General features: G+C 38.3%; 3 protein-coding genes across 6 annotated transcripts in view; 2 read left to right on the top strand and 1 right to left on the bottom strand.

Annotated features, from left to right (window-relative positions):
- Positions 1–241, top strand: part of Pfdn4 (prefoldin subunit 4) — a 3,224-nt gene extending 2,983 nt beyond the window's left edge. The window contains exon 4 of the mRNA XM_022835416.2: positions 18–241. Coding sequence (XP_022691151.1) covers positions 18–161 — 144 coding nt within the window. The 3' untranslated portion in view covers positions 162–241. The remainder of the gene's footprint in view (positions 1–17) is intronic.
- Positions 242–3,191: 2,950 nt separating this feature from the next.
- LOC111261716 (tartrate-resistant acid phosphatase type 5) lies at positions 3,192–8,176 on the top strand. Of its 2 annotated transcripts, none has more exons than XM_022835408.2 (7): positions 3,192–3,778; positions 4,418–4,540; positions 4,738–4,934; positions 5,225–5,349; positions 5,533–5,733; positions 6,017–6,164; positions 6,453–8,176. In XM_022835408.2, the coding sequence occupies exons 1-7, from the start codon at positions 3,733–3,735 to the stop codon at positions 6,702–6,704; spliced, it is 1,092 nt and encodes a 363-aa protein (XP_022691143.1). In that variant the 5' UTR covers positions 3,192–3,732; the 3' UTR covers positions 6,705–8,176. The 2 variants fall into 2 exon arrangements, with proteins under 2 accessions (XP_022691143.1, XP_022691140.1); XM_022835405.2 differs by having other exon boundaries at positions 3,196–3,778; positions 4,418–4,570.
- A 2,029-nt stretch (positions 8,177–10,205) lies between these two features.
- Positions 10,206–19,999, bottom strand: part of GlcT (ceramide glucosyltransferase) — a 131,149-nt gene continuing 121,355 nt past the window's right edge. The window contains exons 7-8 of one of the 3 annotated variants that reach the window (XR_015311635.1): positions 16,704–19,820; positions 10,206–16,225 (exon numbers count right to left, since the gene is read on the bottom strand). Coding sequence is in view for 1 of the 3 variants with exons in the window: in XM_022835401.2 (XP_022691136.1) it covers positions 19,458–19,820 (363 nt within the window). In the remaining 2 variants the exon portion in view is untranslated. Of the gene's footprint in view, positions 19,821–19,999 lie in introns of all 3 variants that reach the window. The other 2 variants (XR_015311636.1, XM_022835401.2) reach the window with 2 other exon arrangements.

The following is a 19,999-nucleotide window of genomic DNA, read 5'->3' as shown; positions in this document are numbered from 1 at the left end:
TATATACATACATACAGGCTCGACTGGAATCAGACAAAGAAAGTCTAGGAAAGGAGCTGGAGACCTTTAAGGAACAGGTGTCGGAAATCAAGAGCAAGATGGCTGAGCTGAAAGCAGCACTTTACGGCAAGTTTGGCTCGAATATCAATCTCGAGGGATAAAACTCTGCGCGTGGCACCATTGGATGCATCGTCGGCGGGTTTACAACAATAAATTATAATTTACCATTTATCATTTGTCAGCTGATCAGTCATTGTTTAGCTTAGTCGATCTGCACATACATGGGTTAGCTATAAAAAGTTGCGCAGACGTCTGCTTGGTTAATTTTTAGACCATTTCATTGATATGGTATTGCCTTTTCTAAGTCCATTGAGATGGCAGGCTCTGATATATGGAGTGTGTTCACTATACAGATACACTCCAAGACACAATCCCATGTTTTATCTTATAAATAATGCGTCAAATATGTTCAACCAGAAGGTGTCACTATTACTGTACAATTAACTGCTTTAAGAATAACAATTGTGAGTAAATTTTCCTTCCTACTGGGCTTTCTCTTATTTGTTCTTAGATTTTTACGCATTGCCATCATAGTGCCTTCGATACGTTTCACCCGGCCTACTCCGTTGACCGTTCTAGCTTTCACTGGCAAACAAAATCTTTTTCATTAATTTTTATTAGCAATTTGAAGACAAAGTAATTTACAAAGCTCGGGGATTAACACTAGCTTTTATATATATTTTCTGCTTTGTTCAGTGCATGGCCTAAATTACCAAATAAAATCGGGTAGCAGATTGAACGATTGTTTTGTTGTACTATTGGAATAATTTTCATTATTACATAATATGCGGTTAACATGTTTGAGAACGTTGAGTTGAAGCATAATATTCATTACAAATAAGCTTAAATACTTTCAAAAGCAGTCACTGCTGACGGTGCAAGGCAAGATATCAGAAAGAACAACATCGGCCCAAGTTACAAAAATGCTAAGAATGCAAACCAAACGGTTTGAATAAAGGTGGGCCACGTTCAAAGCCAGACCATCCAACAACTCATGCCTTGACAGTACAAGTCCATTCCCGGCTTGTGCTTAATGGTACCTAGGATTGTTTGGTAAAATAACACGTTCGAGAAGTTTGCAACAAGGACCTTAAGACACTTGGGTTAATCTGACCTATTCTATGATAGGTAACAAGACCTTCAATTTGATATGAAGATAAAGAAATTGATTGAAGCATTATACGATTTTCAAGCGGTTGGTATTCTGGGTTGTTCGTTAACTCCGTACTGCGCTTGAGCTGGGTTCACCAATCAACTTAATATCATTCTGCACCAGAGTTGGGGTCGAACCAGTTTCTCGAAAAATAGAATAAATCGGACGTTTGACCAGCAAGAGGGTCGTACAGTCAAGCAAAAACAGGTTTGTCGAAATAAAGTAATTCTGTACAATCCCTGCACTCTCTTCTAGAGTAGTCCAATCACAATGCTTGCTTCTTGTCTTTAGAAGGTTCATTCGACAATGTAACAAATTTAATCCCTACTTAAGATAGTATAGTACTAGTACAAATCGATTAGAGTATTTACTGATGGTTTTTCAATATAAAGCATACTAGTGGTTAATCGCAGGTAAATTGTCCATGCATTCCAGTTTTTTTTTTTTTAAATAAAATTTTAGAGATTTTTAGGAAATTTATAAAAAATCTCATCTAGTTATTTATACATCCATACATGTATTATTGAATAAAGACAGCGTTATGTATTGCTTTAACTCTATAACGCTAAAGATGGCTGACGTTTCGACATATGTTTTGATACAACAGTTTCGTAAGATTATTATTACACAATCAAATATCAATTGTTCGATCCGCTATTAAACGGTTAGGGACAGTGAGGTTTAACAGCAGCGATGTTACTCCTTATAGCATAGGCCTGAGTAAGCGTATAGCAGTGTGTTTCGTGTTTCAGCGGCTCCCCTTTGAAAGGTGCTGTTATTGGGCCTCTAACCCGTCCGCTCACATTGATTAACGAAAATCGTAAGTGGAGAACCTGGGTTTTGACAAACCCATACGAACGCCTATCTTAATTGCTAGGGGTTAGTTGCTAAATGTAAATCCTAAGATATTTTGAAGGTAGTCATTGAATTTTAAAGGTGGCTCAAATCATTCTATAAGCAGATTATATGATCTACCCGTTTCGTCGTACATAATAACGGCCACGCCACCCTGGCGACCTTAGCCTCCCACTAATGGTGTCGTTTCTATTCCGCACCATGCACAAGGTTTCCCGAATCACACCTATAACGATCATCTTGGAAGGAGCTGCACTTTAGTATGACATGAACCCTCCTTGCGCCAGTTCGTTTGTTTGAGCTGCTTCTGTCGAAAACTCAATGGTTTGGAAAGGAAATTTCATGCCTGTGAACTCGATTTTAAAGCTGTTGTACTTAGTTGTTCATTAGCGAGGCGGCGCTTTGAAGCGTACGAAAGCTTCTTACAATGAACGCTGCACTCAATTTGTGTACGTCACACGTAATGTCAGTCTTTCGTATTCATGTGTTATAAGAACGCCACCGTCAAATCACCTCTTGTCGTCGACTGATACATGATAGATTGCTACATTGTTTACGATGAATAAGCTAAGCTGTTCAACTGCTGCATGACGTGGGTTATCTTTGACGCGGCCGTCGAACAAGAGGTTTAATTACAGATCTGGAGTAGTTGCAATCTGGATTTGATTGCCTACAACTTGTTCACGGTGACCTGTATGTAAACGATGTCAACGAACGCGCAGCGATTTTCTGTTTGTTTAGTTTAGGAGTAGCACAGGTTTGCGGTAAAATTATAGTACGCAAACCACAGAATATTTATAGAGACCATTATTATTGTTTTAATTAAGTATACTTCGATTCGACGATTGAGTTTTCTTAGCTCATTACATTCCATGCTTTGTACTCTTCGGCGAAAAGGAGACTTCGAAGATCATGAGCTCAAAGTGTTTAGTTTTCAGACTCCCATCCTCTGTGGATAGCTATCTCATACGAGTTATTTGTGCACTGTTTGCAACACCAAACACAGAACCACGGCAAACATCGACGAGGAGCCACTGAAGTGAATGAACTTCGTAGCTCGCTCCCCATTATCGTTAACGCTGTGTACTCGCCTGACAAGCCAGATTTCTCCGTTTTTCTTTTGCCCTTGCTTACTCAGCCGTCCTCTCCGGTTCAGGCCGATTTTCGCGCGATCGAAGTAAGCTAATCCAGCCGCGGTGTGACCCAGTCGCATCAGCCAGTACCACAGCGATGCTTGATACTTCTTCCACAGTAGTTCGCCAGACAACTGCGAGGTACACAGATCGCATACGACGGATCACACACGGACCGTCCCGCTCGTGTCCACATAGAAGGTTCTACAGAAGAAATTCTGCCTATCGCGTACATCCGTATTGTCCACGAAGCACAATACGAAGAGGTCGACGGTGGAAAGAAAGCTGCCGTTAAAGAGAGTGTCGACGCTTTGTCCACTAGCCTCAAGCCAAACTGTTATTGGCTGCCCCCTAGTTTTATTATCCTATTGAAGAAACCGAAAACAACTAGTGTCTACTTTCTGATCAGTAATATTGTTTGCAATAGCTACTATTCTGATTCAGCAGTGTGGCGTCACAAAGGTCCCTCCTCGGTGATTTTTCCGCGGGTTTTCAATCCTGTAGAAAGTTTCACCAAAACGGATAAGAACCATGTACATGTTGGGAAGGATGTACCGCATTCTAGCACTCGTCTTGAGTGAGTATTAACAATTATATCTCCGATGCTATGTAATTAGAGTTCATAGATTCAATTAGTTTTGTATTAAGTTTAATTGCAGGATCTTAGGGACATAAAAACCTTAGATACTTTTCAGATTAGCTCTAAACGCAGCGTCGTGCAATCTTTAGCTTATGTCTGGTTACTTTCTTCTATGTAATTAGGGAGAAATATAAACTATAATTATATATATATATGCAAGTATTTCAGCTCGTTGTAACAGTCTTGGAGTGCGATATTTATACGATGATTTGATTTGTATGTGAACGTTTTTATTCGAACGAGATAGAATGTTTCCGCACAAAATAATTATTTCATGCACAAAAGTCATGTTGTATTTATGTGCAGTTAGCGGAATTTGAGGTTGCGGGCCTCACTGATATCTCAATTAGATGATTAGCCTGATATGAGTACTTGCCGTTGAAAAACCAGGCCTTTACACTGATTAATTAGAAGCGCGCAAAGGCAAAGGGGGACGGCATGCATTAACGTTGAAATTGCCATTTCCCGTATAGAAAACATGACTATACCTAATGAACCAATCACCAAGGGTGTTTACAGGCGAAAATATAACTGTTACAAGAAGGCAGCTCTTTAATACGTGCCCTTACATTCCAGTCTTATTCTGTTCAGACTTTGAATATCGGGCCAAATCAGAGGCGGCGACAAAAATCAAGCAGACGGTCAGCAATATCCGAAATGATCTTCGCAACCGCGTGGGAAATAGGACCCGAAACCAGGGTAACCGGACTCAAGAATTCAATCCAGCAGGTGTTCATTGTACTTTCAAAGAGTTTTTACCAAATCGATTGTACATATCGTAGTTCGCCGGTCATTCTTTCAGAACCTCCTTTTTTGCCAAACCCACTGCCTTATTTATATTCTCGTTCCAGTCGGCCTGTGATAAGCTCAGCCCTAAGTAATTTCTAATATTTCAGACCCTCTGTCGATTCGATTTTTGGTGTTTGGTGACTGGGGAGGTATACCCTTCTATCCGTATAGCACGGTCATTCAACGTCGAACAGCGAAAAAAATGGCCCAGTTTGCCTCTCGGAAAGAAGTGCAGTTTATACTAGCGCTTGGAGACAATTTCTATTTTACTGGAGTGCGAGATGTCAACGATCGACGATTCCAAGTGACTGTCCCGGTTTTTTTTTTCTTTACTTTATGACGACAAACAAAAAAGCGTGAACCGGAATTGTTATCCGGTTAGTTAAATTTAATGTGAAGGCATATTGCTCATACCTAAATTATCCGAAATTAATTCAGAAGGTAAGGCATTTTTTAAAGCTTATATTAAATCTGTAGACGAGTGAGCCAAATTTGTATATGGTTCATGCTATTCGCACTCGAACCCAGAGGTTTCTCTTATTGTAAAAACTGATTCTATATAATAAATAGAAGAAAACGCGATTTTTTTTGTAGAGAACGTTCGAAGAAATTTACAACGACGGATCGATGAGAATCCCATGGTACATTATCGCCGGAAACCACGACCATGACGGGAACGTCTCAGCTCAAATTGCCTACTCAAAGGTTTCAAACAGATGGTAGGCATTTTTTCTGACCACTATTATTATTATTGGTGGTGGTATTTGAAAATCCCCGAATAATCGGGTTTCACTTTAAGCGTTTATGTACGAATTAACACGAATCATCGAAAACCGAGAAATCAGCCTTATTAATTGGAATAATTTTTTTCTGGCGCTGCGTCGTTCGCCATGCGATTACAGGATCTTTCCAGACTATTATTATAGCCGGACATTTGAAATACCTGGCACGAAGGGGGATACTCTGGACGTGTTTATGCTAGACACAGTTCTCATATGTGGGAGGACAGCAGGCAACGAAGATGACCAACCGATCCCGCAAACTCGAAGCAAAAACTATTCGAAACAATTCCGATGGCTAATCGCTGAACTCGAAAAGTCTAAGTAAAAATGACAGATAGATTATTTGCAGATGACCTGAATGTTATTTTCTTTTGTCCTACCATAACCAGCTTGTCCTGTTATCGATGCTCAACACGGACCTTTGAGAAGTTACTGTACAATTATGCTAGTTCCTCACTAACAGCATTCGGTTACAGTCTGCAATTTATACAGTCTGCAAAAAAATAACACAGAAACGAACGGCAGCCCATTTGCTTTTACGCATTTGCCTTGCTACTTGACCAAATGTGTGTGTACTTCTTATTATCTGTCTGATATATTACAGGGCTAAATATATTCTGGTAGCTGGACACTATCCAATATACTCCGCGTGCTCGCATGGAACCACTGATTGTCTAGTATCGGAGATGGTTCCTATTTTGCAGAAATACAGAGTAAACGCGTACCTAGCAGGACACGACCATGACTTGCAGGTGGGTGGTATTGTGGACAACAGACAGCGCTCTGTCTTCGTACTAGAGCTTAAAAATCGATTAATAATGGTACTGAACGTGTTTGGCAATACGTGAATGCGTAAAACTGAAATGAACATGTCGCAATACGTTGAGTGCTTCATAGATTTGTCAGATACGACATGTTGTATGGAACATGTTTGTAATTGATTTATCGTTTAATGGTTTTATTGATTTTAATACCATGATTAATAAACGTGGTTCATATACGTTCTGGCACTGTATCTGTGTGTCCATAATTTCTTGTAGCACATTCGACCTGACCTCGGTCCAGGAAATTGGACAGTTGAATATTTTGTATCAGGAGCTACCAACTTTATCAACCCCTCGCTCATCCATAAACGGACGCTTCCAAAGGACTCATTAAAGTTCGCATGGGCATCGCTATTTAGCTATGGCGGATTCGCGTATATGGAGGTCAACCGGCATCGAATGGTTATGCAGATGTACAGCACGGCTGGAATTATGCTGCATGAGCATACCATGCCTCCAAGATTTTAAAAACCGCGCAATTCTAATAGGTTTACTGTTTGGCGATACAATACAACAAAAACACCTTTATTTAAAGAAGAATGTATAGGATAATGCCAAGAGTCAATTGAGAAGTTTTGAATTCGTAAACTGAGTTACCCAAGCGAAGCCGTTATATGAATATTTTCATGGCGTATAAGCAGTCATGGGAAATCGATGTTAGTTTTAGTGTAGGGAATACTGTAACATATAGTTTAACAAGACTGTTACAGTAATTCTGGGACTTGCATTGGTTGCTTCCTAATTATTAAACGGCTCACTTTATTTAATAATTAATCATACAAATTATTATTATTTAGAGAGTCTGCATTGCGACGCGTATTGAATAGTACCTACTGATATGAACTGAGAAGACCGGTTACTGTTGGCGAGTAGGACCTCGCGCGGGCTGTAACGTATAACAAATCGATTTGAGAGCTCCAAATCATTTTGTGCAATAACTAGTCCATTAAATCCATAATATTCATAATATCTAACCTATTTAGGTAGAGGGGCAGCCTCTTTCAGCACCTAATCTTTTTTTTATCATATAGTGGCATGGGTGCCATAAATGAGCTACTATTAACGACCTTCAGTTTTCTTGGCGATATTCTGAGTAGGATCGAATTGCGCTGTAGTGCTTATTGGGTTAAGATGACCCTTACAAAGGCGGGCATTTTTAAAGATGTGTAGTAATGTCAATGAGAGCTGACTGATACCTTGTGAAAGAATAATGAACTACATCCTTGATGCAGAGCTTTAGGTGTTCAATAAACAGTAAAATGTGTATAAATACTCTGTACAATGTCGAGTCGACTATCTATCTTTTTAATTCATTCCTTGGTGGAAAGACAGTACATTTTGGAAAGGCCGAGTAGAGAAACGTTCCATTAAGTCAAAATGAACTTGCTCAAGTGAACAGCTTCCCATAACAATACAGGTGACACTTGCCACAAAAAAGCGTGTCTGGAATTTCAGAATCAGCATTCTTTATGAAGATAAGGTCAACATTGTTGGTTAGAGCAAGCTTACAATATTTCAGAAGTTTGTTTTAATAGTTTTTCCAACGCTTCGATGAATGATGCTAAACTGTCGCGTTTCTTCAACGTTAATAATGATTACAGGATTTTTTTAAGAACTTGAATGATTGGTATTTTTGGATCTAGGCGTTTGACCTCCAGATGTGATTATTTTTTACATCATTTACACTCCAAATCCTACTGTTTCGAAGTAATCTCTATATTATTATTAGTTACGTTCTAGATTTATATGTGCTCGGAAGAACAGCCCATTCTTGGGCGAGACTTAGTTGCAGTACGCTATGAAAGATTTTATTCTGAAAATGCAATATAAGACAGATGACACAAATGACCATCAATACGTTTTTATTTAGTAATTACTATGCCATCCTTTGTAACAGCCGACAACTAATTATAATAAAACCCATTGTCTCAAAGTTTAAATGTCCTCGGTTAATACCTGGCTATAAAACAGGCCTGGAATAATTACTTTTACAGTCTGTTGAGCTCTAATTATTTTCAAGTACGAGTTATCAGACAAAATTTTCATATGGTAATCTCTACCGATACAATGTATTTACTTACAGATAGTTTTAAAGAAACCTCTATAAGTAATTACACTGACCTGCATGTTAAAGGAACACACCTTTTAAAATAATGACACGTTTGTTAACAGTTGTCATATGTAGTAGATAATTTTATTACAAAACACACTTTACCGTACTTGTTTCGCATTGGTCATCACCATCAAATATTACTAATATATTAATTATCCTATTATATTATTATTATTAAATTATTATTATTATTATTACCATTAGTAACGTTTTATCTGTCTAAGGTGTTCCGTCACCGCTTCATCGATAGAATACACACAAGAGACAGGCTATGGCATCGTCTAGCCAGGCCATGATGGCTACATCCGTTTTCGACGCTTTGCAACCTTACCTTACAGCGATTGTGTTACAGTTATTATCATTTTCCTTTTCGTTGTTTTCCGTTATCCTTTTCTCAGTTTCGGCTTCGCAGGGGTATCTTCCTAGGCTTATTTTTTAGGCTTTTCCATCGACCCATTCAGTTTCCTCCTATATATATATATATATATATATATTCTCTTTCACACTAACTTAAACAGCATCATTGCTTTACTGATAATTCGTTCTGCACCAAAGCAGTTCTGCAAATATTTTCCAGGTGGCTCTTGTATCAACGAACGCAGCCGCCGTGTCCCCGTCTAAACTCTCATTTCCATTATGGTGCATCGATGTTTGTCTGTGCGCGTGTGTTAGGCAAAAGAATTTTCGTAAATGACGTGTTACTGCATCTAAATTTATTAGCCAAAATTAGACAGCTAACGGGCCTCTGCACATGTCCCTCCTTGGAGCAAACAATTAAGAGAGTGTTTGTGTTTGGGTCAGTGGCAGGTAAGTGAGAGATAGGTTCAAACTCGCTTCCAATCTGCTTTTTGACGTGATTATGAGGGTGTATGAAGCTCGCTGGTCTATGATTATATATAATAATAATGTATACCTCCTATGGACGAATACTCATCCGAGTCCACATTTATGCAACGAATTGTGTTACGGCTATTTGTCAAATTTGGCATTTTAAGTAGCCAGGTACACGGCAAACGAGTGAAAGTTGTCTGAATAACATCGGTACAGATCTGTGACATTTTGAGACTCCAAACAACGGTAAGCCTTAAACCTTTAAGTGCATTATGTGTATATTTACTAGATCTGTATCTTTTTTGTAAAATATTTATTTGGTCGAGAATTTTAGATAGAATGAACTCAAATAAACGCAAATAATTCATCTAATCTCATGAGGTGTAGTGAAAAGCGAAACGACCGCCCGCGGTACTTTCCACTTTTCACTAGTGGCAGATCAGCGTCTGTTATCCCAGAGCCATCACTATCATATAGAGTTTCCCACTTATGCCTAAAGTTATGAGGATAGTACTAATAAATTTGGTTTTTGTTGACACCATTTTGCCCTATCAAAGACCGGAACACGTCGATATAGTACACTTTCACGAAAGAAGCGTCTGCCACAGTGTTGGCAAAGCCACAGTCAACGAAAGCACTATAAAGTGGCAGAAGATAAATAGGAACCACAGAAATGGCTCTACATCCATTTTTGGGTAGCTACACATGATCCGAAGTGATTTGTCTATTCCTGTATCAGGTCCGCGAGCTTGTAATTATATATGTACATGTGTATAAGCATATGAATAAATACAAACGTGTTGACTGCGAAGGTTAACTTTTCTGAAACTCTTTACCCTTAGTTACAAACACAAACAGATAGGTGGGTAAATTTGCGACAACTGCTCAAGAAATTGTACGTCACTGCTTTGCGCCTTGATTCGGTTAACGGAAACTGGTAATAAATGAAGCCTGACGATAAATCAACGTGTATGTATCTACTCGACGAAAAATAGTCATAGAAAGTAACAACCACAACAACCAAGTAGAAGTGGTAGAAGCTCGGTAAGTTTATTGACGTACATACGCAAAAGCAGAGATGGCCAATATTATCATTAACCACTACTTCATCACACGTTAACTTACTTGAACCTGAAGAACAATGAAAGAAAAAGATAAAAACCATAATTGCTATCTACGGAGAAAGGGTAACGAGACTAAGATTAGCGTGATTGGCAACAATTACGCATCGATCTATGACTATAGCCAAAAAGAGGAGAAACGGTGCAAATCAATATTATTTTCTTCAGATGGCGTTAAGAAGACACTGTTAAAATTATTATCCGATTCTCTTTAAAACAAAAAGCATGGGTTAGACAATATATAAACATCCTATAACTAGGTTTACAACAGAATGAAAGCAACGTTATTAATTATGTGGAATGTCGTGCTTAAGGTCGCGTAATTAAATCTTGCAAATACTAGACGCACTCATCTGACGGCACACTGTATTCATTAGATGTACTTACTCGTACTTTATAGTATAGAATTATTACTCATAGCGACAGTAATAAATAATAAAGCAAGATTAATAATAATCCCCGCGTGACTAGATAGATGCATGGCAATGATCTTCTTGTACTCACGTATTGCGTATATAGACTACTCAACTAACAGGATTTCAAGATATAGGCAAAGAATAGCTTTAGTATCGGATTTTAGACTGATGGCAATCCGTTCGAAAAAATGACGACAACTGACCGTATTCACAAATGTTGAATCCTATATGTCCATTTATCTGTTGCTACATGTAGGGACTCCGTATCTGTGTGTTTCTCTGTAGATGTTTGGTGTTCTCATGTGTCCATAAACTAATCCGACTCAGCATGAAACCGGCCAATCTCGATTGTTTAATATTCTTTAATGTAAGTCCATAAGTTACTTCAATAGCCACATGTAGGCGCTTACAACCATGCCGCTACTTATTAGGTGATAGCGTTGTTTCCAATTACCCATTTTTCTAAATTTGTTTTTTTGTTACGGATACGTATCACAATGTTCAGATAGAAAACTTCAGATATGAGGCGTTCTTCCACTCCAATAAATTGCTGCAAGCTCTTGCAGTAGATTCAGATACGACGAGCCTAAGGAAACAAATTTGTGTTCACGTTTCTACTCAGGTACCTTTATCTATTTAGGTAGAACCTTTGAAAACCTCTAATTGGGAATCGGCACAAAGATGCTTGTTAAAGTCTGGGCAGTTGTAGCCTAGTATTATGATATCCATGTTTTGCCTTACTCCATTTATCATCGAAATCAACCGGTTTCAATAACTTTATCTTTTATCTCCTCATTGAAAGATTTTGGGGGATCCATTTACATGTAGAATTCTACGTGCATACGTAGGGGCTCAGTTCTCTGTTTGCAATCAAGATATGATTATCAAGGCACGAATCAGCTCGTTAAGAGGGGAGACAATTATTACGGTTGTTGCCTCATAATTACGTCTGTATGTAGTATTGTTCCATAACGAATTCTTACTTGTTTCACTGCTGTCATATGTAGAATCGTATTGTAGCAATAGGTTAAATTGCCATATTTGTTTATTGTACGTGGTTTTTGTGTGGCTTCGTTAGGTGCCTACCACTCTTCATTATTACCGTATGAAATGATCGAACGTCTTGATATCAAAAATGCGACCCACCTAAGCTCTATTTTAGCTACAGTACGTAACGTTTGTTATATATTTATACAGTACACACATGTTTGTATTTCGAACTGGTTCACTCTGACCTGCTGTAGATCTGCTTTAGCATCGACTCGCTAAATAACGAGGACAAAAAAGAACATAGGTTTTAGTTGAACTAAGCCAACTGTTTTTCGCTAAGAAGATAAGCTGCTAATTCTTCTACGCGTACACCAAAGTTTCTTTTTTTCTCTTACTTCATCTACGTACATAAACCTACGACATCCAAGCACGTAAGTTCCATTAGCACCAGCTTGTTGAACGAACCAGGCCTCATATACAATCTCACCCTTGCATACGTTGCGAAATTCGCTTGTCACCCAAAATCAAATGCAGTGCGCTCTTTCGAGAGCGCCCTGGAATAAACGCCGCGCTGTCTGTCTGCGTAGGCTCAATTAGGCTAATACCTGTAACTAATCAAACTACCCATTGGACTACATGCATTTGACAATATCAAATCGCGAAGCACTAATGCTTATTGAATAGCGTGGTGTCAGAACGCACACCTACGCCATGAGTCCGTAGTAGTAGCTCCAAGTAGAGCATTTGTTGTTTCGATTGAATAACAATCAAATTCTGCAAATTGTGTATGTTTTTTTATCATTTTTTGTATCACTATAGTAGATCGTCTTGCTGTCCTCGTGTTTCTATATTCGCATGTCTGGAATTGTAGGCAGCTGTGTGTACCTATTTGTGAAGCGGTCTTTGCCTATTTTAGCAGGTGTTGTTGTGTACGTGTATTTGTTCACGGAGCTGTAAAGCCGAAAGTCGCGTCATTTCTCGAAATACTTTTTTGGCTTTTTAAGATTATGAGACGATTAATGCCTAGGTAATCTTTTATTGAGAAAAGATCCCGGTGGACGTGTGTCTGCGTGTGTATTTGAATGACAGCAGTGGCATATGGAGAAGGGTCTGTTCATTTTGTTATCTCAAATAATAAATGGGATCAACCGTCGATAAAAAGCGTTTGTAATTCATAATTGTTTGGTTTACTCTTCAACCTGTACATAAGGTTTATCCGTAGTGGCTCAAAACCTCCTTTCGCGAAAATATGTATCGTAATATATCCACATACATCGTTGTTGGAAAACTCATCGCTAAATGGACGCAATCCTACTTTCTTTGGCGATACAGGTCAACAGTTTTCTTAGTTCAGGTTTGATCTTTATTCTATCCCTAATCGATCCTAAATCTGTCCACTGAATAAAATCACGGTGCTATTAATATCATGCCACGTTTCAATCAACAGAAGAAAATAAGACAGGACTATTTCGAAAAAAAATACACTTTAAATGCGAAAAAAGGAAGCATTTCCTAATTAAACTATAGAAGCCATCCGCAGAAGTTTCATGCTTTATGCTATGAGAATAAACTGGGAAAGACTTATACATTGCTAAAATCCACTAGATCGGCTTTATCATAGCGTATAGCGTAAACGTTCTATGCCAAGCTAAGATGATGCCGCTACATAGTATGATCTCAACGTTAAATTACACAAGATAGTACTCTATTCAGTGGACAATTTAGTCACTCTTGTCGAATAATCTTATCACTTTAGTAAATCTAATGTTCTGATAAAGCGTCATGTTCATTTTCCTCGAGAAATTGTTTTTAAACATCACCTAATGTATGTATATATATATATATATATATATATATATATATATATATATGCATGTGATACAAATAAAGAGATCCCAATTTTATGAATTTTTAAGATTAACATTTTATCATCATTATCACTATCATCGTCGTCATAATTATTCTTTTAATAGTAATATTCACTTTTAAAGTTTTTGTTACCGCCATCATATATCCCTAAATAATATTGAAGTCAATGTATCGATACACTTCTCTCCGTAATCATAAACGCAAACTCACCCATTTACAACGCCCAAACACACCAATTACTTTTTAGCACGAACGTGCTTCAATGCGCTAAAGTGCAGTCTGAAAACATTTTTCATGATAATCTTCGGTTTCTTTCTCTCTTCGTCTCTGTCTTTTTCGCTGACGCGCGCATCTTTACATTGGCATTTTTCATTTAACTCTTTTTAGCTTACGGCCCATTCTTCATTACAAGGTCTACGCCATTCATCAATGAATTTGTTTATTACATATGTACTAGCTGTTTCGCCGTCGACGTCCCTTGCCATGTCGAAGTTTCACTCACGCCATTCACATCGGAAATTTCGATTTCAGCCTTTTTTTTTTGCTTCGTATTTGATGTTTCCTGTCTTCATATAACATCGCTTTAGTTCCATGTTATAGTTACTACGTGCTGGTAGATTTTGCCCGCTATTCGTTACTAAGGAGGTCTTGTATCGCATTCCTTGCCATCGTCTTCGCTGTCAATTGATTAGCTTTCACCATTTTTCATTATGATCATCATTATCATCAGCATCGCCGCCGTCGTTATTTTTATCGTATTGCATCACTATTATCTTGCCATATGGCATTATACGACATAAAGGTTTACGTTTATAAAAATAGAGATATGATCTCATATTCTTCTGCAAATTGATTAGCGGACTATTACTGTGTATTGGCGTACGTTTTTAGGCATAAAGTTCTTGTTTTTCTTTGAATTTTTTGTTCAAAGAGAAGGCCTTGAAATAACGTGGATAAAGTGGAAGCAGAATTTTTCTAATTTCTATTAGATTAGTTAACAATATACCGAGTTTTCCCTTTACATTTATTTGCGGCTTTTAGAGGAGATTCGCCTAAAGCTCGGTGAGTGGCAACGAATCAATAGCAAGGGGTTATCAAATGGCAAAAACGCATATGCAATACGTCACGAGAAATTATATTTATACGGCCTTTTCAACAATTGTTTTTGAGGCCATAGAGTTATTAAAAATTTTCGTAACGAACGCGTCAACTTGCAATGGGACATCTAACATCTTTATGAGTTCGTCCTTTGGTAAATCGTATTGTACAGGAGCTTAAAGCCGGAATTTCGGTCTTAATATCAAGTATTAATGATAACCTATCATGAAAAAGTAGTAGTTCGTTCAAAGATCCAGAAGTTTGCCGACTATGGATTGGGTAAAGTCAAGGGAAACGATACAATTGGCTTAGCGTTGCTTACATTAGCGGAAATGATAATAAGATCACCAACATCATCATACATTCAACGTGTATTGGAGGAATAATGTTGATTATAATAATTTATTTTACTATAGCCTTTGTTACTACTATAGTACTTGTCATTTATTATTATTATTATGTGCTGGGATCGATATTGTCGTGTTACTATTGTTGTGCATACTATGAATATTCTTCATTATCTTTTTCACGAAAATACTATTAAGGTACGTTTGGTGTTGAGCTCATTAGGCAACGTCTTCGTTCTACTGCAGCGCACTTTCGGCAGTTAAGCGCGAAACTGCGAATGCTGTTAACCCGTTCGACATGAGGGCACACCGCGATGTTTAAATTAATGCACAGACGACAATACTTTCCAGCGATGTCTCAGACCAGTCAGTAGACAAGTAGAAATAGCCAAAAATTGCTGGCTCGTAAGATATCTGTAGAGACAGTAATAGCTATTGATCAAGGGCAAATAAGGTATTACGTCTGTTTTTGCCCATGTCTGTGTAGCGGTGATTTCGTGTATACTATACGCAGTTAAGTACCCCTGACGTTTTCTTAGATTACAGAGGTCTCTTCCACAGGTATCCGGAAGTGTATTTTTTAACTGTCCCATTAGGCACAACTAAGGTTGCACGCGATTTCACATTATACCCTTCAGCCATCACTTGGGCAATTCATTTCTGCGCAGAGTTCGCTCTTCCATGGTTGAATTTTAATATACGTCAAACATCAACATTCATCTGCCCATCAGACATAGTCCAATTGTATAATTTTATTCTTGCAGTAAACGCTGCATTTATAAAGATACACAATGACATGAGTTTATCTATAGACAGATTGTTTCTTTCACGCTTCACCTATTCATGTTTTCTGTATCAACAATACAAATTATTAATTACATGCGTGTCTGTACGTCGATAGCTACGTCTCTTGAAATCGGAAATCGAGATGACTTCGATTTCCTGTAAAAATCAGATCATCGAAGAATATAGACACATCTTATTTATTATGAAGTGTTCAAATCCAAGTGAATTAATAAACCAGGCCCTATCAAACCACCCGTCCACATTGAGAATCACCAATTCTACTATATTAGAAATACCAAATAAGTTAATATTTGCAGAGTGCCGTAGCAATTATGGGCAATCAATTCACCTTGTCAAATTAAGGTTAACTCTTATTTTGACCTGAGTTTTCTCGAAAAAGCACAAGATCAACAAAAACCTAAAAAACACACAAGCAAAGTAACCGTTATATATATGAGCCTGATACCATTGTTGGCTAAACTCGTATGATGTCGTATCTTACTTTAGACAAATGTAAAGTATTTGGGAGCCAACAAACTATATATGTTCCATCTACCTAAAATGCTTAATAAATAGATGCTTGCCAAAGAAAGTTGTTAACTCGTATATATTTACCCACATATAATGTTAAAAGGTAGCCTGGCGCTATACAAATAATTTCGTAGTAAAACGTCTAAAAATTAGCAACGTCCAGCTAATTTACGATGTATCCTGCCAAGTCTAACCAAAATTCGCAATAAGCACTCTAATCTTGACAATATTTTTGTGGAACGACGCATAACGCGTAGTCTATACATATATATGTATACAACAAAAAAAAAACTGTACGATAATCAATACTACTATTCGACAAGCGGTCTCACTTCAAACAGATCTGTTTAACTTAAAGCAATTACCATCGTTGTGGCTATCGTAGGATCCCCGAGGCGGTCACGTCGACCTTGTCACTTGCGGCGTTGTTGTATCTCTGGACCAACTTCATTTATATTCGTAATCTGCTTTTTGCAGATTCGGGTGTAATGGCAGCAAGCCTCCCAGTACACTCAAATCAATACGAACTGCACCAACTTGAACTATTATTGTAATAAAACAACGGACGTTCGTATGTGTTTGACAATTACACGGTGACATTTGCTGACTATTATAGATGTGACTTCCCCTTTAGCCGTTACTATAAGGGTTGTTCTTGTGCTCGAATCCGCGAAAACAAGTTTGATTTAATAAGCAGTCCTTCAGATCATCCCGCGGCCCATCTTCGTCTCAAATCATCTTACATCTACGATATATGATTGGACACCCCACTCGAACGATTTGCTTCAGTGTGATGATCTCGTATGGAAATTAATAGATGCATGCATTTAGCGTCATCAACGAAACTCCATGTGGCGAATGGCCGTGCTGTTTTTCTATGTATATCATTCGGTCGTTGATTCGCTCATTAATTAACATATGTGATCAGTAGTACTTAAGAAGGTTGTTACTGTATAATTGCTTGAATGACTTCATGGTTTTGTTTGAATTTACCGCCCTCATCCCCCTCACCCCCTCGCTTTCCCTTAGCCGCGTTTCGCCCAAACTAACGAAAATCTTACTATTTTGCTGAGTCAACAATTTGCCTGGGCGTGAACCAGTGCAGTTCCCGCCTGTTCGGTTGAGCCTCGAGCTCAAACTCTGTTGCCGCCTGACTACCGCACAACTGACTAGAAAGTAGATTATGCCAATTGAGGCAACAAACAAACGAGTTGCTATCCATCGGCTGGCATCAGCTAATCTTCACTCATTCACACATCCATTTGGCCATTCAGTTTTTTCTATAATACACTTTCACACACATACACGTTCGATTCAGATACTGACGTCCACTCAGCTACATATGTAACACAGTTTGCAATCTATTCGCATTCGCTCGTTTCCCGCGGAATTTCGTCTTTAGCTCCACCGCTGGTCATCAGTGGCCAGCCACATATCGGAAGCCAACTTTGTTGCTATCTGTTGGGTATTTGTTGTAATTTTCGACCGAAGCCTTTACCATCTTGCTGTCAATTTATTTTTCTTATGATTATCTTCGTTTTCTTTGAGCAACGAGCTCGTCCAGTGCCACTTTGTTGGTGTGTGGCTCTTCACCAGTGCAAACAAATTATGTCCTTTTAAATAATAGTAGCATCCATAGAATTTCCTTCTTCTGCCACTGTCTCGTTATTACTAATAATAGCAATACTATAATAGTAATAATAACGATAATAATAGTCGCAGTAATCATATACTAATAGAAATTATTTTACTTAATTGTAATACTTTCTGAATAATCATCTTATGAATATTTATCGGACATCGCCTCTTAGTTCGCCCGCGTTTTTCACATGCATTATTATTCACACAAATATTTTTCAACTGATAATTTTCTATGTCTTAATAGTAATTTAATATTTATCCTGTTCATATATATATATATATCGCCGTCATCTAGGCTTCTATATGTATAGTTATAGACAAAATGGCACACATAGGTTGCCCTCATTCTTCAAGTCTTCATCATTTTCTGACATCAGCTATAAATCGTAGTATTAATTATAGTATTCGTTGCCGGTAACACTCTTTTTCTCTCACGGGCTCTTTCCCAGTGACACCGTAAGCATTCTCTTGGTAAAATTCGATTAATCACTTAAATACAGATACCGGGTTAATCGAGTTGGCCGGTACAACACTTGGCCATCGGTCTTCTATCTTTTTCCGTCGTCTTCTGTTCTTAACAGTAAACTAATAGGTCGTCACGTCAGTATTATGGTTGTACAAATTTTATCTACAAAATGTAAGTGCCTATGGTCTCGTCATCATCTACTCTTTGGTAGAAAAGTTGGCTTCTCTTTTATATCATCCCATGCCGTATCTATTTTTATTTTGTTTAATTACCATATTCATCTTCTTATTCGTGTCGTCTTTCGTATCGTGCAGTATGCCACTAATAATGCTGTTAATGTGTTGTATCTTCTACACGTCCTTGTAATATCGCCCTGTCGATGTTTCCGTTTTAGTTTTCGTGATGAACCGTTCCGTTATTGGCATTGTTATCTCACATAGTATCACCATTGTAGTGACATGGTTTCAAAGTAATCAACAGGTAATATTTGACGATAATAAAATCTTTGTATGTGTCAGCAGCGGAAGATCTGCTAACGCAACTCGTTCACAAGTGATCGCTCAGCGAAATGTCCACGTGCCAGTTACAGTTGGCGGTTGCAGCAATCAGCAAACATCTCTTTCTTTTTGTGCGCAGCAGCATATTCTGCATGCCTCCTCAATAATAATACGTAATAGTAAAATTCACATTATATTATTTTCCATCTCGCTTTTTCCCCGCTGAGTTTTAGTTTCATCACTATATAATCACACCCGACACGAATGATACGTTCATGTGGAATTCGACGGCGCCACCAACACGTCACATTTGTCCCCACCAGAAGGCAGCATGACGATGTCTTAGTGCACTTCAAGATTCCGGCACGCTTTTCATCGAGAAAGAAGAGAGGGGGGAATGTGAGGGTTGTTAGCCCCGTTGCTTGTCGGAACGTTTTGTAGTTGTGGATCATTGCGTAAAACTATGGTGGCACCAACAATTTGGTGAATGAATACAAACGTGATATAATGTCCCGTTAACATTTTCCACGATTGCTATTGAGGTCGAGGTCATCGGCTAAGACAATGGTAGATTTTTCATTTCGGTCGAGCGATTTTGCTATTTCAAAGCTGCCTGTCATGCTGTGGCTACTTGGCGGAATCTTACTGCCGTTAAAGCAGACATTATTGATACTATGCGGCGTTAATGTGAGTGGCTTATGCGGACGCTGGAAGCTCATGATCTCCTGCACTTGGCCGCCCCACGACAGACGATAGGTTCCTGCTCGCCACCGAATCGTTGGGTCCCACAATGCTTGACAAAATAGGTAGAGCGCTCCAAATTCGCGGAACGACCACGCTATGACGAACTCCCATTTGGAGAAAGGCAACATGCCGTTCTGTGAAGGATTAAGACAGCAACAAATATAACATCATTTAAGATTAAATTCACCATTGGCTGATTCTTGGTTAACTGTGTTGTATATTCGTATATATATACGGGAGGAGAGTTGAGGAAAAACAGCAAATAACTGGTAAACAATACAAAGAGATACAGTACTTTTCTTTTTGTTAGCAA

This window comes from Varroa jacobsoni, unplaced genomic scaffold, assembly GCF_002532875.2.
Source record: "Varroa jacobsoni isolate VJ856 unplaced genomic scaffold, vjacob_1.0 scaffold_589, whole genome shotgun sequence".
In the NCBI taxonomy this organism is placed as follows: domain Eukaryota; kingdom Metazoa; phylum Arthropoda; class Arachnida; order Mesostigmata; family Varroidae; genus Varroa; species Varroa jacobsoni.
The sequence above is the reverse complement of the archived record's forward strand: the minus strand, read 5'-3'. Positions and strand labels throughout refer to the sequence as shown.